Below are 22,969 nucleotides of genomic sequence, written 5' to 3' on the forward strand. Positions count from 1 at the left end.
TTTTTTACAGATCTTTTCCTGTAATTGATATCTAGTCTCATAGTGTTGTGGTCGGAAAAGATACTTGATACAATTTCAATTTTCTTAAATTTACCAAGGCTTGATTTGTGACCCAAGATATGATCTATTCTGGAGAATGTTCCATGAGCACTTGAGAAGAAAGTGTATTCTGTTGTTTTTGGATGGAATGTGCTATAAATATCAATTAAGTCCATCTTGTTTAATGTATCATTTAAAGCTTGTGTTTCCTTATTTATTTTCATTTTGGATTATCTGTTTATTGGTGAAAGTGGGATGTTAAAGTCCCCTACTGATTGTGTTACTGTTGATTTCCCCTTTTATGGCTGTTAGCATTTGCCTTATGTGTTGAGGTGCTCCTATGTTGGGTGCATAAACATTTACAATTGTTATATCATCTTCTTGGATTGATCCCTTGATCATTATGTAGTGTCCTTCTTTGTCTCTTGGAATAGTCTTTATTTTAAAGTCTATTTTGTCTGATATGAGAATTGCTACTCCAGCTTTCTCTTGATTTCCATTTGCATGGAATATCTTTTTCCATCCCCTCACTTTCAGTCTGTATGTGTCCCTAGGTCTGAAGTGGGTCTCTTGTAGACGGCATATATATGGGTCTTGTTTTTGTATCCATCCAGCCCATCTATGTCGTTTGGTTGGAGCATTTAATCCATTTACATTTAAGGTAGTTATCGATATGTATGTTCCTATTACCATTTTCTTAATTGTTTTGGGTTTGTTATCGTAGGTCTTTCACAGAAAGGATTTAAACCAGTGAGGAGTGAAGAAAATTTGGTTTTGGAGCAACCATCCCTCAGCATGTGCTTTCTTCATATTTATCCTTTATGAAGGGGAAGGCTTTAGGCATTAATAACAAAGCAGGTGCACAGGCAGAGAACAAAGGACAATGAGCAATAATGTCAATGTTTAAAGACCAAGCTTTGGTCTTTAACCAAACAGGACAAGCTATGCATTCTAAGAGAAGCCATTCAATGGAAGAAAGGGGTACACAATTTACTATGCAAGGATACCAGCCTGCTCATCCTTGAGCCTCCCTTTCAGCCAAGGTCAGAGAAGGAAAACCAACCTAGACAGACATCAGCTTAGCAGTGACACAGTGATGATGCATGTTCCATTACCTGTCGGGGCCTTGGTTTCGGCCTCCCTGCTCTCCTGGTCCCCCTTCTGGGCCCACACGTGCACCGTGTACTCCACGCCCGGCCTCAGGCCCGTCAGGACGGCGCTGCTCTTCTCCTTCCCCACCGGAACCTCCCCAGAGTCTCCGTCAGCAGAGGTGTAGCGCACCAGGTACCTGTCAATCACAGCCTGCACTGGGTCCCAGGAGACTGTGGCCGTGTTCTCTGTCACCCCATCGGTCACCAGGTTTTGGGGGCTGTCAATTTCTTTAAGAGAGAAGAAGGAGTGTATCATTTGCCAACTCTGTAATTCATGGAAGGCCAGCACACAAACAACCAAAATGATGACCTCAACAAATTTCAGAGTCTGTTATATGCCAATGGTTTGGATAACTTAAGGGTTTAATTAAGCAAGTGGTCTGAAATTTCCAAGAATGAGCTATTTGCATTCAGACGAAGCCAATATTCAGTCTCAACTCTATAAACTTTTTCCACAAGTTGCCTTTGGATAAAAAGAATTCATCTTCATATACAAATTTCTCCTTTACCCTGGGTTTACATAATATACTCTTTTAGTTCCTGGCTCCTTGTATCTGAAAGCAATTATACTTCAATAAATCTGTGCATCTGCTCTAATATTTTCTTTTGGAAGAAAAATATCCCAGAAGTAGGACCTGTCAGTTCTTTCCATATAAAACATTATGTCTGAGGCCAGAGAAATGGGAGACTTTTAAAGTGAAGGTATTTGAGGTCTAGGCTGATAAAAATAATCCTACTTGTAGAATCTGTCTGGGTTTCTAGGCAGTTAAACTGGGTTGAAATGTGGGCTACACTATTTCCTGGTTACTAACTCTGGACAAACTGTATAGCTTAAGTCTTGGTCTCCTCATCTCTACAAAGAAGGAACTATCAGTACCTACTTCTGGGTTATGGTGAATAGTACATGAGATATTGCACAGTAAGTGCTGAAAGATGAGCTCTTTTTTATTACTAATGTCACTTGAGGTATGAAATATCACTTTATCCTCAAAAATATAAACTCTTAAAAAGTCAGAAAAACAAGGAATTGGGTGCAATGATTAGCAGGCCCTTATGATCTTGTTTCAAAAACCACCTCCTTGAAAAACTGAGCTTTCTGTGATAGCAGCTGCATTTCAAACCTGTGCACCATCACTTGCCAGCTCGGCCAGGCCAGCTCAGTGGGATACACAGCCAAGGCAGGCCCTGCTAGAAGGAGCACAGGACACCTGACATGAAAGACACACAGACAGCTGACATGAAAGGACAAACAAATTACCCTGGGATTCTATGCTGGCTTCAACGCCCCAGCCTCATCTTTCCCTACTCTACCCTCTCACAGACCTACCCACCATAAACACCACTAAAGATGACATTATTAACATAAGTGCATATTAAGACATGACAGAAAACCAACCTGTCATATTCCCACACCTTCGGTCTCTGCATATGCTGCTCCCACTGCTAACAGCCGCACATCCTTCTAGATTCCGTTCAGGGGTCACCTATTCCTATAGGCTGCCACGACCCCTCCTACCCCCACTTTTTTTCAGGTTCCCATACTTCCAGTGTTATTTGTTTGCTCTGGAACATAACTCACTGCACTTTGTCTTTTTCAGTTGTCTCCTCTACCCACAGGATTGTGAATGCCATATGAGCCCAAACTGTGCTTTTACCTTTGTACCCCCAGAGCCTACATCTGTGCCTGACACCCCCAGAAATACCACACCCCAGTGGCTCCCCGTGATCTGGGGTGCTTTACTTGCACCATGTCCACCTGCGAAAGGGGAAGCCTCTTCTCCATTCCAACTTCCACTGTCTTAAAAAGGTTGACCCACATGCTCTTTCTTTTCACAGCACTCAAAATCCTAGTGAATGGAGGGCCATGTGTAATATAAACCAGGAACTGGTAATCTAGAGCTCATGGGCCAAATCTGACCCACTGCCTATTTTTATAAATCAAGTTTTATTGGAACACAGTCATGCTAGTTCATTTCCATACTGTCTATGGCTGTTTTCTCATTTCAATGGCAGATTGAGCGGTTGCAACAGAGACTGTATGGTCCCCAAAGCTGAAAATATTTACTATCTGGCCTTTTACAGAAGGTTTCCTGACCTCGACTTTAAACAAACTAGGTCTCACCATCCTTACTGTCAACTTCTCCTTCCCCTGGAGGAGACAAGGCCCATCTGGCCCCAGGAGGCTATGCAACACAAAGTGCTTCAAGGCCAAATGCAGATTAACATTTCTGTACACTGAATGTTGGTGTCCCCCCACAAAAATTTATATGTTGAAGCCCTAACCTCCAACTTGATGGTATTTGGAGGTGGAATCTTTGGGAGGTAATTAGGTTTAGAAGAGGTCATGAGGATGGGGGCCCCCACGATGGGATTAGTGCCTTCCTAAGAAGAAGAGGAGACCAGAACTTTCTCTCTCCACCATGTAAGGAAGAAGGTGGCCATCTGTAAGCCAAGAAGAGAGCTCTCACCAATAAATGAACCAACTGGCACCCAGATCATGGGACTTTCCAGGCTCCAGAACTGCTGGAAATAAATTTCTGTTATTTAAGCCACCCAGTCTACAGTATTTTGCTATAGCAGCCCAAACAAATTAAGACACATTTTAAGAAATAAGCATGACTATCATTTATGTAGCACTCTCTATGTCAGGCACTTACATGAATTAACTCATGTAACCCTCACACTAACCCAGTGATGTAGACATTCATATGCCCCATTTTACAGACAAGAATCTGAGGAACAGAGGTGAAGCAGCTTGCCCCAAATCACTCAGCTAGTAAATGGTAGAGCTGAGATTAAAACTTGGACAGTCAAGTTTCTGAAACCATATTCCTAACCAATTATCAGCTTCTCTGAGAGTCTCTACACTAAGTGTCCACAACAAAGGCCAATCAATAAGTGAATTGTTTTCTATGATTCCTGTCAAGTGTTTGGAACCTCAAGTGGACTCCAGGATTAGGCTTCTCTGAACTCAGGGACAGCACCAGAGGAGGTTTTAAGCAGAAGGAATGTCTGGGATACACCCCCATGTAGCCTCAGGACACCCGCAGGCCCCAGCCGAGCAGAACAACTGGATGGAGTAAGGGAGCCCTCACAGTTTCTGAAAGCTTCAAGTCAGAATTGGTACATTGGTAAATGTTGACTCAGGAGGCAAACCATTTCCATGGTCTGAAAGAGAGCTCCAGATTACATGCAACATGCCTGTACAGTCACTGCAAACTGAGGTGAGCATTCAAATTCAGTCAGCCAAATGTTTTGAGCTTTAACGTCCAAAAAATGAAACTTAGAAAGTGTCCCTCTACTCTAAGGGAGTTGCATATGGAATTCCAACCCAAATAAGTATGACCTTCTGTATCAAATAAAAAGGATGGTCTCTTTTGCTGGAGGTTAAAAAGGAAAACATTCATAATTATGAAATTTGAGATTGCTTTTGCAACCCCCACCCCCACGCCTGCAAACAAAAAAGTCGATGCTAGGTGGGCATCAGCCTCCTGATTGAAAAATCAATCTTCTCCTTGCCATGAGGAAACCTGTTTCTTTAGAGATGGGAGACAGTAAGAACGAGAGAAGACTCCCATCCTTCTGTTACCTGTGAGGGCCTTGGTGTCGGCCTTCTTGCTCTCCTGGTTGCCCCTCTCAGCCCACACGTAGACTTTGTACACCTCTCCCGGCTTCAGGCCCGTCAGGACAGTGCTGCTCTGCTCCCGGTGCACAGCTGTGTCCTTCATCTCCCCGTCAGTGGAGATGTAGCGCACCACATACTTATCAATGACAGCCCGGACTGGGTTCCAGGAAACCATCGCTGTGTCTTCTGTCACTCGATCAGTGACCAAATTGGTTGGACTATCAATCTCTTCATAAAAATACATGAGAAAGAAAAAGTAGAGAAGGCATCTGGCTGGTCAAGATCACAAATCTTTCAAGATTGAGTGCATCTGGGTGACCTGGTTCCATAGTCTATGCAATGCAAGAGGCCCTCTCCATCATCTGTGACAGGTGGACAACTGACCTCTGCTTGAACCCTAAGCTGAGAAAGGTCTTCCTGATGGACTTTCATTTTATAATCACTGAGCACATTAGAGAAAACTCCTCCAAGTATGGCCACTTAACGTATTACTCCTTCGAGTATGTCTATCCTTGGTGGGCATATAGAATACACCTAATTCCTCTTCCTGGAGACCATCCAGCAAGTATTCAAGAATAATTCTCATTTTCCTTCATAATTCTCCTTTAATCAAACAGCTTCACCTTGCTAATTTATGCACTTATAAGTTAAAAACTATTAATTATATTATATTATATATTATAAACTTATATTATCAACTTCCCAACTTCCAACTTATAAAAACAATTATATTATATCATATCATACTATATTATATTATAAATTTATATTATCAACTTCCAACTTAGAGTTTCTAGACCTGGCACTTTCATCTAAACATGCTCTTGTCTTTCCCTTTTCAGAGAAAAATTCCCAAAACTTAGTTCATTCATTCAACAATTCACTGAGCATCCATCCCATGCCATGGCCATGTGATGGCACTCAGGAATCACCAATTAACAAAATAGTCAGAAATCCCTGCTCATGCAGACTTTATATTCTAGAAGCACCAACCCAGAACAAAATGCTCTCCATGTCCCAGACACTTTACCCCCCAATAACGTAGCCTCATCCCACAGTCTCAGAAAAATCCCTAAGTTTTTCATACTTGTCCCAGTTACCCCCGGGGCTCTCAACCTTTGCCAACATTGGACACCTACTAAGTACCACCACCAGAGGGTCTACTTCGGCATGTCTGAAATACGCCCTGACATCTCTATTTTAAAAACAAGTAGGCAAAACTCTACAGGTGATTCTGATGTACCTCAGAGGTTAAGAACCTTCACATTAAGCTACATCTCCCCCATTTTTTGCATATAATACATGTCCTGGATCCACCAATTATTCTTGTTATATTTTATCTTATGGATTCCATTTATAATTTAGTCTTTCATCCAACATGGCCACTTTCCTTTCCAACTTCTTATCATTTGCAAAGCATCTGAGTGCACCCATCAAGGTCCCTAATAAAGATGCTTGCCCTGAGAACCCTACTTACAAATAGATCAGGATCCTTTTAGTTAAAGACACACAAAAAAGTCTCTTACTCTCAGAAACCTAAGCATTTTTCTTCTTCCCCATTTTGTTGTAGTTCTCTTGGCCAAGAGTTTTCCAGCAGAGATGTTACAACTTTACATAGGTACATTCTTTAACATCAGCTACAATGCACCTTTCTTAAGCACAGTGGCCATGTTTTATTTGTGTGCAGGGAAATGAAATACATTCCATCACCAGAGACAGTGCATATTTTATTTAATAAATCAACTGCCATTTACTGACCACATATTAAGTGCCAGGTGCTTTTCATACATTACTTTAGCAGACTTCATAGCAACAACATGAGGCATTTATCAGATTCCCCATGTACTAATTTGGGAAATTAATAACGGTTACCATTTTTAGATCACTAATTATATGCAAGACTCAGAGAGATTAGATAATTTGCCCAAGGTCACACAGATAGTAAGTGGTAGTCCCTGATTCATTCTTTAAACAATCACTGAGTGCCTACTTGGAGCTGGGGACTCAGCAGTGTTATGAGTTGTGTCCCCCGCCCTTTGCAAAGGTATATCTAAGTGCTAAACCGAAGTACATCAACATGTGACCTCATTTAGAAATAGGGTCTTTCTAGAGATAATCAAGTTAAAATGAGGTCATTAGGGTGGGCCTGATCCAATATGACTGCTGTGCTTATAAAAGGGGGAAATTTGGACACAGAGACAGACACATACAAGGAAAGACAAGATGAAGACATGCAGGAAGAAGACAGCCATGTGATTGCAGTGCTTCATCTATAAGTCAAAGAACACAAGGATTGCCAATGAACACCAGAGGCTGGAAGAGACAAAGAAGGAATGCCTTGAGCTGTCAGAGAGAGCGTGGCCCTGCTGACACCTTGATTTCAGACTTCTAGCCTCTATAACCGTGAGACACTCAATTTCTGTTTTAAGCCACCCAGTTTTTGGTACTCGGTTATAGCAGCCCTAGGAAACTAATATAAGCAATGAAGAGAATAAAGACTCTCTACCAGGGAGCTTACATTCTCCTGGAAGAGCCAGACAATAAACAAGTGGGGATAGTATTGGGAAGCCCAGTAGGGCAAGGTAAAGGAATTAGAAAGTGAGGAACAAAAGATATTTATGATTTTAGAAGGAAGGTCAGCGAGAAGGTAACAGCTGAGCAAAGACTGAAATGAAATGAGGCATTGGGCCATGTGTAATCTGGGCAACCTCATTCCAGGCAGGGGGAGCAGCAAGTTCAAAGACCCTGCTCCATGTATTTGGGAACAGCAGGAGGCCAGTGCATCCGGACAGAGTAAGTGAGGAGGTCGAGTGGCTGGAGGTGAGGCCAATGGGGTGAGGAGACAAATAGATGCCTTTGAAAGTCATTGTAACAACTTGGCTTTTGCACTGAATGAGATGAGAAGCTTCTGGGGGGTTTTCACAGGAGAATGACATGATCTGACTTGCTTTATAAAAGGACCCCTCTGGCTGCTGCAGAGAGTAGACTATTGCAGGTCAAGAGTGGAGGTCACCTAGGAAGCTGCTACAACAGTTTATGTATGAGATGACAGGAATGTGGACAACTGTGGCAGATGAAAGTGGGTTGGGGAGATTTCAAAGATAGAGCTGCCAGAATCTGCTCATGAATTTGATGTGGGCTATAATGACTTGTTGGTTTGGGTCTTTAGCAATTTGCAGAAAGTGGTGACCATTTACAGAGTTGGGGAGATCTGAGGGAGGGCAAGGTTTGCAGTAGAAGCTAGGGAGAGGAATGGGACCAAGGGTTTACTTTTGGACATATTAACTGGTAGAGCCAAGGTTTGAACCCAGTCCTATCTACCAAAGACTACACATTTCCACCTTATACCACTATAGGCTAAGCGGCACTGCCATCGGCCTATTCTTATGGAACTACGACTACAACTAAGAATGATAATACTAAACTACAAATAAAATAGATAAAGTATGACCTGAAAATTTCTTGCAACCTGAAACCCAGAAGCACTAGTGAATTGGAACTTGGAGTGGCAACTAGAAAGAGGAAATGGTGCCAGGCTGTTGTCTCGGGGAGACAGGGGCTGGGCATACCTCATACCCATTTGGTAGCTGGCCAAATCCTAGAGGAGTCCCAGCAGCAGCCTCAACTGGGAGACAGGCCCTGCCACCCCGGCCCCAACTTCCTCCTCAGGCTGCAACTTCCCACCTGCTGGACATTAGCTGCCCTGGAGGGACCCTTCTCAGGGCCACTGAGGTTAGGGAGATTTAAAACAAGATTTAAGAGGCTTGATAGGTAGGATTCACTTTTGAGTGCATGTATTGGAATAAAGGTAAGCCCCATGTCAGAGATTTAATTTACAAAACTGAGGTTACAGAAAAGGCTTATTAAGAGCTCTAGACACATCAGGAAAGATTATTCCACTTTATAACAAGATTCACCACAGGATTGGGTAGGGCACGGCTGTCCTCAGTCTATGCTGGCAAACCCAACAGCACGGGTCCACACTCCAACCCATGGCCACAGGCATTAGGGACAGCCTTCTCCACTCACAACGCCACTTGTGAGTCACCCAGTTGGCGTAGTGGAAAACGGAACAACCAAGGTCGGAAATCCATGAGGATATTATGGGTTTGAAGGCAGAGATGGGGCACGGGGCCTATGTTACTGGTTTGAAGGTGAGTTCACGGAAGAGGTGCCTCTGGACTATAGTAGCTATGCTTTCTCAGGTCTCCTCTACTGCTTTTCACTGTGGCAATAAAATTATTCAAAAGGCACCATTTGTAGAGAATGTACGCAAAGAGATCAACCCACCTTCCTGCTATCTTCTAGCTTTGCTTCTGGAAAGCGAACCTAAATTCAAATGCCATTCACTAGTTCACTCTGAATCTCCTAAACTTTGTAGGTTTCAATTTTCTCACCTGTGAAATGGGAATAATAATGTTTACAATGCTTTTAGAAGGAACGAATATAATGTTTATAAAGCCCCACAGTACCTAGAACACACAAATGCTAGAGATCCTCATTGTTTTTCAGCTATTGGGTGTATGTGTGGGGAGGCTGTGAGAGACAGGAGTTCTGAGTGTTGACAGGAGCTCATCTTGAAACATGAAGGAGTTTGAGAAGGAAAGTTTTCGGGCTGGGCCATTTCAAAATGAAGCATTGTGTTTGGGAAGCAATAAAAAGCAAAAAGGATAATAAGAGTTGCCAAAACTTCTATTTCATAACATAGTCTAAGGGGAAAAGTTCTGAGAAAATTGTTAACAAGTGAATATGCTAGGCTCTATGCTCTGCTGTGCGTGGGAGTGTGGGAGATTATAACAAAGCAAGCGGTCCTTTGTTTTAGACTCACCATGGAAAGGCATGACTTATAGACATGATTAAAAAATCACAATCATAAAAAAAATAAGAGAAGGGACTTGAAACGCATTTAGTCCAACCTTTCATTTTACAGATGGAGAAATGAAGAATAAAGGGATAGCATCACCTCTTAGTTAGGGGCCTGCCTCTCTTGTCATTTGATGTGAAGTGGCTGTGACAGTCTGATGGAGGAGTTCAGGGACATTTCTCCCTGGAGACACTGGCCTGGCCCGTGCTTGCTTCTCCGGAAACTGATCTGTTTCTAAAGCCTTGCCTTTCTAGAAGTGCCTTTCAGTGCACTTTGAGTATGTTAACAGGATGAGCAATCGACCCTTTCACTTTCATGGTATTAGTTCCACTGAGTGACTCGTTAAATGGAAAATACCTGAACTGTGCCATTTCCTCCCTGCACATGCTTATGCCATTCTTATATTCCAGTGTGTTTTTCCATCTCATGGAATGCAAAGCACCTGGAGAAAAGAGAGATTCTTTTTTTCCCCCTTACATTAATTGTCTAGCCAGGTTTGAGAGTGCTTCCTGACCTTAGAAATTATTGTGTCTTTTATTTTCATGTTGGTAAGACACATAGCACAAATTTATTTGCAATCCAATAAAATATCCCATCCTGCTTTTAGAATAGTATTGACAATAAAAAAACATTTCTTGAATGCTCAACTTCTAGTTGGGATAATATGCTTGAAAAGTTAACTAGCAATTTAAGGCCATATGTAATTAAATGCTCTAGAAATTCAAAGGCAAAGATGGCTGCCATTTAATATTGTCCTAGAAGGCCTCAGTGGAGCAGCCAACACTGGAGATGACCCAGAAGGATGAGTGACATTACTGCTGTGAGCACCTGAAGGGCAGGGACCAGGGCTCATCATCTTTGGAAGTATCTAAAGGGCTTGTGTCTCTAGGACCCAATGGTACTCTGCAATTAATGTTTGTTGAACTGAATTAATTGATAGCTAGAGATAACAGTGGAGAATTTTCTAGGCAGGGGTAATAACACGACCAAACCCACGAGGTAGAGATAAGCCTTCTGTGTTAGGGAGCCCCAAGAACAGTCCAGCTGCAGGAAGGCTTCCTGTTGGGAAGTTTTGAGAACAATGGCCCAGGTTGGAGGGGCCCACAGAGGCCAAGATAAAAGAAGTCTATGTTATCCAAAGACAATGAGGACTCACAGAATTTTTTTTTTTAGTTAGGGAGTAAACAGTATGAAAATTAACCAGAAATAATGGACAGAGAAGTAAAAGTAGGTCGCATTTTAGTTTTGGGTCCACCAAAGTGGACATCCTGGGTTCAAATCCCAGCCCTATCATTTCCTGGCTGGGTGACCTTGAGCTTAATTTCTCCAAGCCTCAGTTGTCTTATATGTGACTTGGAAATAATAATAGGAACTACCACACAGGATTATGATGAGAACTAAATGAGATAATTTATGAGAAGTGCTTAGTGGTATAATGCCTTGTGCATGGTAGGCTCTCAATTAACTCACAGATAAAGAGAAAGGCACTAGAAGCAAGGAAGGACTTGCCATTTTCTAATTCACCAACGTGTTTCACTAGTCCACCATTCAGGCAGGCTGCACAGTCTATACTGTATGGTTGAAAATTAAAGTATATTTTATCTTTTATAATTGCCCAACTCTATAACTCTTTCACACTCCAGATATGCATGCAACCTATTCGGCAGCTGAAAGAGTGAATCCAATTCTTGCACCATCTCACCCTTATTCTCACCACCCTAACCAGCTACTGCCAGGACTGAACTGAAAAGAACTACGAAACTTTTCAAGGAAGTCTCAAAATTCAAAGATACCTTCTTTGCCAGCTCCAAGGATCAGCCTCTAGCGGGTGGCTGTAGGCTCTAGATCACCACCTCCCGACTCAACTTGGCAGGAGCACAGGGTGACCGCAGGAGGCTCACAATTCAATACAGGCTCAAGCACTGCCTAAAAACTAAAACTTACATAGGATATCTTGCATATATAACTACAAGGATTTCAAATTCTTTTCTGATTAATAAATTACAAACTTACTGTCGCATGTTACTGATTTATAGCAACGTTTGTCATTGTATATTTTCTCAATCTGCAGATGCTAAATCTATTGCTACTCCCATGTGAAAGTCTTTAATATCTTCTGCCATTTTAAAGCAAACTCCCTGAGTGTGTTTGTCATGAAAACACCACAGGAATGACAAGAAAAAAATTATAAATCACCTGCCTTAAGTAATGTGGAGCTGTGTGCCTAGGTCCAAGATAATAAATGCCTTAAAAATAACCCAGTGATTGAAGCTATTAAAATAAGCAGAAAGGTGTTGGAAATGGCCTTTCCCCTTGACTCCAGGATCCTGGAGGAGATTTTCAATGGCAAAACATATTTGAAATAGAAGAAGTTTGCTTCCTCTCTCCTGCCCCCCAAAAGATGTCAGTACACAAAGAGACAAGCTGTCTCTACACACAGATCCCAGAGTTTTTATCCAAAGAGGAGTCAGCCAAGAACATATCAGAATACAAACATGAGATGCATTCATAGTGCCTCCTCGCTGTTCTTACCTGTCCTGCCATTCAGGAGAATCGGCTTGCCCTCGAGGTCTCCCCTCATGGGGACGACTCTGATCTTATATTCTGTCCCCGGCTGCAGACCTAGAAACAAGCAGCCAGTGCTGGGTGTGAGTACAGGCTCCAAACCCTCGAGCTCCAGCACTGCTTTCCCCAGGATTTCTCCTGTGAGGGTGTGGAGAGGGCTAAGCTTCTCTGCTCAAGACTATCATCTACATAAGGCAGCTCAAGAGCTGCAGTACCAGTGGAATACGAGGCATCACTGCGGAGCTTATCGGTCATGAAGTGCGGGCCAGAGTGGATGAGATGAAGTTAATGGAGTTCCAGTTCCTTCCTTGGACCACTGAGAACTTATTTCCCAATTGTATTTACAGCCCAAATGTTTTTCTGCTCCCAGCAATCCTTTTCCCTCAAAAGTTTCCTTCCTCCCCATTGTAATGATTAGCTTAATTTTTCCCTCTTTATTTTCTTTGCTTTAATTTGCCCTTTCTTTTTCTCTTTTCTTTATCTTTGTTTGTTGTTTCTCTGTAGCGGCAACTTGAATGATTGCTCCTCAAGACACAAACATTCAGACTCTGGTGGTGAACTGCAGGCAAACAGCAGCATGTATGAGGCACACACGCGATTTGCCACCCCACAAAACATTGAGAACCCCAAGATGACCTCTCAAGACAGAATGCAGGGAGTAGATGGCAGGACAAGGCCCCAGAGGAGGACTCACCGTGGAGCTAAAAAGCCTCAGGGCCCCACACCTGCACCAGCCCCTTCCAAGGCCATGTGCTGAATTGGGTATTCGTGCTTGTGTATTACTTTTCTTAAAGAGGACACTGAAAACTGTACAAACTTCAGGTGTCACAAAACATTACCCAGACCTACATGGCCCCATTCTGTTTGCAGCCGTCTGATTTCCAGCTCTCCCAGAGTTAGCTCCGTCACCTGGGATAGGAGCGCCCTACCCCAGGCCGCCTAGCTCAACGCCTTCCACATATGGCACTGGACAAACCAACCTCAGTCAACCAATTTCTCTCTCTCTCTCACACACACACACACACACACACACACATACACACACACACACAGTTCTTCCAAAAGGAATATCTGTGTCCCACCAAATCCACCCCGAGACACAGACAGGGGCTTCCAGAGGGTTAGCTGACTTGGGAGAACATTTTGGATGTGTAATCTGTTATCCAGGTGCTCCAAGCTTCCAGAGGCAGTGCTGGAATGCTGGAGCAGAGACCTCGGGCCCCCAGAGTGAGCTCACCTCTGGGAGTTCCCGGGTCAGGGTTCAGGTGATTCCCAAGGCCCCAGGACCCTCTGTGCACACCTGAGTGCTACAGATGCTGGTCCCCTCTGCACACACTGTCCCCGCCTCAGCATCCACCAGCAAACATCTCACATCCCCAGTGTTGGCTCTTACCCGTGATGTCATATCGGCTCTTGGGATCACTGCTCTTGGGCACAGTGACCTCGGCCACCTCTTGCCCTGTCAGGGGGCCATACTGCAGCTTGTAGTAGTCCACCTTGGTCGGGGGGTTCTCCCACTCCACATCGAGGGAGTTCTCAGTCTCATCCGTCACCCAGGCAGTGCCAAGCACAGCAAGATCTAGGGCATGGGTCAGGGAGGGCAAGAGAAAGCAGTGAACAGCAGGGGCCCGCAGGTCTGTAACAAGACACTGGCTACCAGGTCAGCTCCCTTTCCTGACACACCGAGAGCAGGCTTCAGCCCCAGGACACAGTCCTTAGAAGGTGTCCTAGAATGACCAAAGTAGCAAATAACTGTTGGTTTTCACATTGTCCATGAAGGATAGACCGTCCTTCGGGAAAAGCCTCTCCCCCATCCCCCACCCCATCAGATGCCACGCAGTCCGCCCTGTCCACGCTGCTGTGGCCAAGCCCTGAACCTCGCCTCCTAGGCCCGCCAGCCAACCCACTCAGCCAGGGTTCACACAGCTCTGAACTAAACACTCACCCTTTAGCTGCAGAGCCCCTGCCCACAGAGACTCAAGCTCAGGATGAGAAGCTCAAGGCCCCTCCATGTAGAGTTTGGGAAATGCATTTCCAGTTTTCTGGAGTATAACACTGGTCATACAACCAGCTCTCTCCTCAGTCTCCCAAATGACAGTTCCTTCCCCTTCTCTCAAATTCTCCTATAAGGATTAAACATAGGCAAAGCTATAAAGTAGGAGAATTTTAAGTTGGTCCTTCTGAGCATTCTTCCTGCACCTTCTACCAAATTCTAACACTTCCACCAGGTACCTGGTGCCCTCAGCTGCCCCACCGGTCCATCCTGTGAAGGAAGAGAGTTACTGAGCACATTTATTCATAGTAAAGTATTTTTTTAAGAGAGTGCAGTGTTTTATTTTATTTTATTTGTACTTTGGCCACGCTGAGCCAAACCCAGGGATCAAACCCAGGCCTCTGCAATCCTAACCACTAGACCACCAGGGAACTCCCATAGTAAAGTATTAATGGCTAAATGTTCACCCCTCCACTCAGAAAAAGATGAAAATATAATGCTTATTACAAAGGAATGGATCGCTGATGTGGCTCTGTGGGAAGAACCGTTGGGTGGTGTTGGAAGAGGGGTCTGGGAACACTTTGAGCTCCAATGTCCATATCCCAGGCCGATGTCACCTGGCCTGAAGTTTGTAACAGGAAAGACAAGCCCCCAGACTTTCAGCCTCGCCCCTTCCTCACATCCAGTGCCTTGGTTCTGAAGGTGTTCCCACCAGACTGACTGACCCCTTGTCAAGGACGTAGGACAGAGAATTTGTGCATCAGTCAAGGGGTGAACTCTACACTCTCAAGGTCCCATGGCTCTGAATGTTTCTGATTCCCTCTGTTATGGGTAAAGAAGCTCACGGAGCGTTTCCTCTGAAGCACTCCTGCCCAAGCTCTGGCTTCTACCTGCCCGCCTCCAGGTTCTTCCCTCAAAGATGGGAATTCCTAGAGGGAACAGGTCAAGAGACGAGTAATGAAAGTGACTCAAGGATTACAGAAGGGGCCCTACATGGCTCACAAGTGAAAAAGCAGGATCTTAATGAAAATGTTCAAGATGATTATGGGGATAAGTGTCTCTCTGGCTGAGGCTCCCCGGAGGAGCAAACCAGAATGGGTTTCACTTGAATCAGATTAGAAAGATGACTTCACAGTCACAGGATTTTACAAGTCCCTAGAGCAAGAAGCCTAGAGGGGTTGCTAAGACTTTCAGAGCAGGTGTCTCGGCTCTTCATTGAGAGGCTGTGAGCACCGTCCTGCCTAAATGCAGAGGCAGCCACAGACAAAAATGGGGAAAGAGAAAAGGAGCCCGACAGCTGGGAGCTGGCCTGGCTCTCACAGGTGGGCCTTGGTGCTCTCCTGTTGAACATAAACAATTCCACAGGACATCAACAGCAGACAAGGTGCTCTGTGGCCATGCCAAATTAAGACCAAACGAGACGATTCCAAGATCACATCTGCACCCAGGCAAGACATGAACGAAACATTGTCCAGTTCACAAAAGTGACTAAACATCCTCCCTCCTGACTGGTAGGAGTGACTGTTCCTTTTTTACCAATGACAGCTTTCGCCTCCATCTAGTCTGCCCTCTTTCTACATAAGATTCACTAAGATACCAATCAAAGGATTACCCCCAGTTCCTGACAGCATGCAATCCAAAGCAAATCCCTGCTTCCTTAACTCTTCCCCCAAATCACCTAACACAAGCCCAACTCCTACACCAGTCCCCTCTTACACTGTCTTACTGAGACACCCATGGTCCCCCATGGTGTGTGTGCTCCGATGCTGCAACCATCAATAAACCCAACTTGTTCAACTACAGGGGTGCCCTGAGGGGTCTTTGGCTGGAGGGCGTTGACAAAGGCAATCACAAATTGCCCTCCCAAGCATGACAAGTCCTTCGTGGCTCTTTCCAACACTGAGCTATCCCTACCCTATTCTACCCTTGCCACCAAAAAGGACAGGCAGTCTGATGATTCTCCAAAGACACTGAATGTCAAAGGCCCATCCACCTGGACGTCCCTGGATTTTCCTCAAGAGTTTAGGGCAAGATGGAGGCAGCTCATTTTTATTAGCATCTAGGACAGTGCCTGGCACATAGTAAATGTTCAATAAAGTATGCTGAGAAAAGAATGAATCCGAATCACTCAAACAACTAGGTTTCTCCAAACCCTTGAAGATCTAGGCTGCCTCAAGTACTTTCATGAGAAAATAAGAATTTCTAAAGAATAAGCAATGATGCTTGTCCTTCCAAGCATTTTGATAGCATTTAGTGGTGCCCTGGAGACTCCATCCCTCCAGATCCATCCTCCTTCCTGCTCTGTATCCCAGATTATGACCTCTATGAAATGCATTAGCCTGGTTCCCTGGACCTCTGGTTTCTGGTCATGTTCAGCCATTGAGAGTCACCAGAAGAGGGCAACTGATCTCCTTCACTCCCTCCTGGTGGGGACACAGTAGACTGCCTGCATCCCTCTACCATCAGGCAGCCCTCTCCTAAAGCCCTTTCTGGGTCCCAGTACCAACTTCCATCCCCTGCCCCTTCAGACTGGGGTGGATCTCCACTGATGCTAGTCCTAGAGTGTTTCATCATCCAAACCCTACCTATACCTCTATAAATAACCTCTTCATTAAACTTTCTTCAGCTACCCTGTTTGTACCCTCTCTTTTCTGCTGAGATGAATCTAATTGATACAGGTGACTTCAGCAGACCCCCATCCATACCAGCTTGATCATGCTGAATGGTCGCAGTGGCTCAGTGAGGGCCTGCGGATGCAGGTGTACTCCACAGCTGCTTGTATGTGGGTGCAGGGCAATCAGACCTCACTAATCTCAGGGATGGAGAAGATGCTGTGAGCCCCAAACCAGCAGGCTCCATCACTGGCTTGGAGGACCCAATAATCATGGAGCAAAGAGAGAGGAACAAGAATGGAGACTTTTCTTCAGAACCTAGGATTGCAGCAGCTATGTTTTCCAAACCCCAAATCAAGGCAATGGCCTGGGGTGGTAGAAGGGTATTTGTGGGGACAATGGAAGAAAATGCTTAAAACAGAGCCTCTACTGGGAAACCTGGGGCATCTGGCTGCTTCCTCACCTGTGGCGGCAAGTAGATGCTGTGGGCTGCTGGAAATCTCTTTCTTCACGTTGAGCAGGGTGACTATGTACTTGGTTCCAGGCAGCAAGCCAAGGATCTCATAGCTGTACTGATCCTTGGGCACTTGGATCTGCTTGATAGAGAGCTCCTTCCCCAGGGGGTAGTAGCTGAGGAGGTAGTGGTCCACCTGGCTGGAGGGCTCCCAGCTCACCAGCAAGGAATCCTCTGTGCTTTTGAGCAGCTGCAGACCCTGGGGGGTGACCACTGCACACAGAACAGGAACAAGCATGCAGACGGTGAGGAAAGAAGGGTGGGAATCCATAGCCAATATGTATTCATTGAGCATCTACTTTATACTTAACACTATGACGGTGGATGTGGAGGATACAGAGCCTGTGTAAGGCACCATTGTGGACCCCCAAAAGTTATTCTGGTTAGGAGTTAATATTGACCCCCTATGTTGCCAGAGCTGCTCCAAGTCTTTGTTCAAAGCCCTCCAACCTCCACCTTTAGCAGGAGTTAACATAAACCTTTAAATTAAATGGTCCAGGGATGAGAAAGGAAGCTACAAACAAACAAACAAAAAAGATGGAAGTAGCTGGGACCAAGATGGTGAATCTGACCTCTGACAGACCCTGAGTTTCACTCTACGCTTATTTTACTACATTAGCATATTAAATGACACACCTACCAGCAGCCATGACTGGGACTTTAAGGATCAAAAAAAGGATGAAAAGAGAGTGGCTCCCCACTCCCTCGAAAAAGCACTGCTCCTTCTCGGGTAGACTAAAGCATATGCCTCCCCACCATTAGCCTCACTCCTACGTCCTTTGTCTTTACTCATTAGGATTAAATCTCTCTTGCCAGGTGTGCGAGAAGTTGATCTGTGAACTTAGTTCCCACTTCTCCATTCTTTGGCCAGTGAATACAGCTTGTGCTTTGTGGATTTCAGCTCAAGTTTTGTTACTGGCTGCTGGAACCAGAACCCTCCCCTAACCAGGCAGAGAGCCTCAGCAGGGCTAGGGCCCGAGCAGGGGCCATAAGACTTCATTCAGTAACACCTAACACAGGCACACACCATCAGGTAAGACTAGGGTCCTCAAACCAGCAGTATCAGCATGGAACTTGTTAGAAATACAAGTTCTCGGGCCGTCCCTCAGACCTGCTGAACCAGAACCTCCGGGAGGGGCCCAGGAATCTGTGTTTTAACAGGCCCTCCAGGGGATTCTGATGTAGGCGAAAGGTGGGAGGGTGCCCTTCTTAGGACAAAATGTAATTGATGGTTAAACGGTGCCGTGGGGACCGCTGAGGCAAGTTAAGAAGAGAGGCGGGCCAAGGCGCATCTCTGCTCTCACCCTGGGCGCAGTCGAGGCCGGTGAAGCCCTCCTCGCAGTAGCACTCGCCTGCGTCGCAGAAGCCTTGGCCGCTGCAGTCGCCGGGGCAGCGCCGCTCGCTGCAGTCCTCAGACATGAAGTCCTCGTGGCACTGGCAGACGCCGCGCACGCACACGCCGTGCCCGCTGCAGTTCTCCGCGCAGGCGGGGTAGGCGCAGTCGGCCCCCACGTAGGGCTGCTCGCACAGGCAGCGGCCGTCCATGCAGCGCCCGTGGCCGCTGCACGCGCCGGGGCAGGTGGGCCGCTCGCAGTCGGCGCCCTCCCAGCCCTGCTCGCAGTGGCATTTGCAGGTGTCCGGGGAGAAGGTCCCGTGGCCGCTGCAGTGGCGGCTCAGACCTGCCCGAGAGAGGAAAACAATCAGCTGAGACTTGAGGGCTTGTGAGTGAGGAATTTCCTTCCCTGGGGACCCTAAGAGCAGGGTGGTGATTTCAGGGTCCTGCACGGCTCTTTCTGTGGAGGAGGGTAGGGCCTATGGGGAAGACAAGGAGTCTGCCCTTTCCAACCTGGGCCAGAGGAGGACTTGCGCAATCTACTGATATATTTTATGCCTGCATAGCCACAGGGACCACATTTGCCTTTCCCTTTTCATCCCGAGCGCTCCTTTGACTTCTCTTGGTTCCCTCCCCTGTGAATGGTGCTAATTGTTTAGTACCTTTCTGTGAAGCCGCCTTAAATGCTCCAACCTGGATGTCAGAGGGCCAGCTTACACTAAGGGACAGGGCTCCTGGGCCAGGCAGGAGAGCTCCAGGCTGGGTGGGAGCTTGCCTTGGTTGGAGGCAGCTGGACCTAGCAAGGCTGGGTCCTTGGGAAATGATCCCAAATTGAAGCCTGGAAAAGTGGACCTGCAGAAGCTATAAAATAGCCCAGTCTCATTATGGGGGTGGCAGACGGGAGAAGGATTAACCAGGCTCCCCTCTCTAACCCCAGACAGCAAGAGGCAGTTGGAGGGTGGGCCAGTCAGCCCTGTCTCTTCACCAGCCCCAGCTCCTGTCTCAGAACACCCTCTTTCCTTCCTAAAAACTTTTGACATCGAGGTCTCTCAGGGGCAGTTCCGTGCTGTTTTATTCATGACAGCATCCTCTGTGCCTAGTTCTGTGTCTGACTTATAAGAGGCGCTCTTAACGGTAGCAATTTCTTCAGACATTAAAATACATGCCAAAGTATCACTGGTTAGTATCATTTGGATCAGCCTGGCAGTTTATGCTGAAAAAAAAATGTGGTGATGAGGGGACTCACTATTTGTAAAATCAAATTGTAGTACTAGGGGCTTCCCGGTGGCGCAGTGGTTGAGAGTCCGCCTGCCGATGTAGCGGACACGGGTTTGTGCCCTGGTCCGGGAAGATCCCACATGCTGTGGAGCGGTTGGGCCCGTGAGCCTGCGCGTCCAGAGCCTGTGCTCCGCAACGGGAGAGGCCACAACAGTGAGAGGCCCGTGTACCACAAAAAAAAAAAAAAAAAAAAAAAAAAATTGTAGTACTTTATTACTGATAAAAGAGTTCACAATTTTCTGGCTAATGGCCAGGAATCTTGAACTGGGATTTGTACCCAATCCTGTCTAGCTCCAAGGCCATTGAGCTTTCCTCTCTAACCTGTTGCTTTCCCTTACAATAGAGACTGGATCCCCAGGTATAACTGCACCCAAAATCATTCTCATCCAGAAGCACTGACCCAAGAGTCCAGACTCTCTTTAAGAGTTGCTGGTCCCTCCCTGCTCAGGCTTGAAGATAACCCCTGGAAGCTAAGCGCCAATGGTGGCACCCCCTAGAGAAAACCCAGAGTGAGAGTCGGGGTGCTCATGAGGCTGGCGGAAGACATGAAGGTGCTCATTCAGTGTTTGTTGAATGGATACCAGATGGTGAGCTCACCAGCACCTTCCGGGCAGCAGCGCTGGGCACTACACCACTCCTTCACCTCTGCCATCTCTTCTTCCAGCTTCTTCACCCGAGCCAGGAGGTCCTGGATGCTGCCTGCTAACTCGCAGTCCTTCTGGGGCGTCTGCAGGCGGATGTTGTGCCTGAAGATGATGTTCTGTTCCTCAACCTCCCCTGGGGCCAGGAGTGAGGCTCCATCATCACGGAGGGGCTGAGGGTCAGCCTCCACCTGGACCAGGGCGGACTTGGGCACATCAATCTTGTAGGTGTGGCTGACAGTGACCTGTTGCTCCTTCTCGCTGCAGACAGAAGACTCGAGAGTGGCCGGGGCTGAGGCCACCAAGAGCACAGAGCCAAACAGGAGCCCCAGGGGGAAGCAGAACATCCCCTGGAGACCCATCCTTGGAGTGACGGGGAGCAGATGCTCCAGGAGGCCTGCATCCAGAAAAACATGCAAAAGCAAGCCATGGAGATTAGCTGATGGAAATTGGCCTTTGTAACGGATTCTAAGAGTCCACAGGAAGCTGAGAAACCAGAAGAGAGATTTCCTCCTGTATGGAGGACCTGAACTAGATTAGTTTTTGTTCTTTCTTCACACATCGCGCATTCTTGCCTCCTGTCTTTGCTGACACTGTTCCTACTCCCTCGAGGCCCTCCTCTTCATTTCTAATCCAGTATTTCACCTGCACTTCAGTAATAACAAGAACAACGTCTTGTGGTCAGGGCATACTGTGTGCCAGGCTTTTCTCGCCCTAATCCCTGATCTATACATTGACCCTAATACCACCCCCACACTAACAACACCAACAATCATAGCTGCACATAGAGCACAAGCTGTGTGCCAGGCACTATTCTAAATGTTCTACATTTATAAGTTCATTCAATCGTCACAACAACCCTTCATGGAATATACTGTTACCCCCATTTTAGAGATAGGGAACTGAGGCACAGCTACCCCAAATGACTTGCCCGCAGGCACATGGCCGAGAGTGGCAGAATTTGAACCCAGGAAATCTGGCTCCAGAGTCTGTTCTGGTCACGATAACATCATACTGCCTCACACAGATGAGGAGGCAAAGGCTCAAGGGATAGAGCATGTTCACCTGGGTACCACGGTAGGAAAGGGCAGAGCCTGTACTCAGTCCCCGGGCCAGTGTGCTGCTCACCACCTCTGCCCACAAGCCAGCAAAAGAAGAGAATTTCTAATAAAAATACCTTCTGCACTAAGCCTTCTCTCACGCCCCCTGCCTCACCCCAGCTGGAAACTAGCTCTCCTTCTGCTAAGCATTCAGAAAAATGTATTGGTCCCTCTGTGCATCTCTTGGCGGTTATTCTTGTGTTGTTATCACTCTTGTATGCAGCTCATGTCCATGCGAGGCTGTAAACCTCTTAAGGATAGGACCCAAGGCCAATTCCTCTCGGGGACCCCCCAAGGCAGGAGCACAGAGGCCCATGTGCTGAGGGGTTCAGTCAACCTCCACTCCTCCAGCGCTCAGGTGGTTAGTAAGTCAGATCACCCAGACCAGAGCTGGCTGTTAGGTTCTGCCACCTCTACCGCCAGCAGGAGGTGAGGGCCTCCAGCACCATCAGTGTGTAAGAGGACCCCTCTCCCCTGGTGCCCCCGGCCCCCCTCTGGGATGGCACATTCTTGACCACTAACAAGCCGAGTCAGGGCAGACCACAGGAACTGGGTTTGTGCCTCCCATTAACTTACAGGCACTCAGTCACCAGGACATCTCTCAGTCAGGCTGTCATCCAGAAACCAATCTGCAGAGCTGCCTCTTGACAATGGACTTCTATGACCAACTCGAGACTCGTAAGCATTTGGACCAGAGATTGAAGATGTCAGGAAGCCTACTCCTTTCCTGGTGTCCCATGCAAACCTGGGCTCTCCTTCCCCATTGTGCAAGGCAACTGCGACGTACTGAAAGGGCAAATCGGACAGGTCCTAGGTGTCTAGCCTTGTGAAGGCTACCTTATCCTAAGCTTTAGTCTCCTCAGCCGTACAGTGGGAATGACAGTGCCTGCTTGACTACGTTGTACACCTGAAACTAATATAATGTAGTAAGTCAACTACACTTCAGTTAAAAATTTTTTTAAAACTAGAATATTGCTAGCTCCTAGAAGTCCCCCACATGCCCTCCTATGATGCTGCCTCTTCTCCAAATACGTAGTTGAAGTCAGCAAAACACCATCAAAAGAATTGACCTGGGCAGATAACTTCAGAAAAGGAAGAAAACTTCCTAGTTATGAAACCAAATTCTAATACTGTGTAAAATCTTTAATTCTTAATAGTCATCATTTATTCAGTATCAGAAAGTGGAGGAAATAGAGGCTGAAGGACCCTGGCAGAATTGTTATGTAAAGAAATAATAATAATATTACAATAATA

General features: G+C 46.2%; 1 protein-coding gene across 2 annotated transcripts in view; it reads right to left on the reverse strand.

The window, feature by feature from the left end:
• Nucleotides 1-20,977, reverse strand: part of TNN (tenascin N) — a gene marked incomplete at both ends in the record, with an annotated part of 56,285 nt that extends 35,308 nt beyond the window's left edge. For both annotated transcript variants that reach the window (XM_079727262.1, XM_079727261.1), the window contains 7 exons: nt 1,155-1,418; nt 4,780-5,043; nt 12,212-12,301; nt 13,638-13,823; nt 17,313-17,576; nt 18,668-19,042; nt 20,572-20,977. In XM_079727262.1, coding sequence (XP_079583388.1) covers nt 1,155-1,418; nt 4,780-5,043; nt 12,212-12,301; nt 13,638-13,823; nt 17,313-17,576; nt 18,668-19,042; nt 20,572-20,977 — 1,849 coding nt within the window. The remainder of the gene's footprint in view (nt 1-1,154; nt 1,419-4,779; nt 5,044-12,211; nt 12,302-13,637; nt 13,824-17,312; nt 17,577-18,667; nt 19,043-20,571) is intronic.
• Nucleotides 20,978-22,969: the final 1,992 nt, after the last annotated feature.

This window comes from Hyperoodon ampullatus (assembly GCF_949752795.1).
Source record: "Hyperoodon ampullatus genome assembly, chromosome: 2".
Classification (NCBI taxonomy): domain Eukaryota; kingdom Metazoa; phylum Chordata; class Mammalia; order Artiodactyla; family Ziphiidae; genus Hyperoodon; species Hyperoodon ampullatus.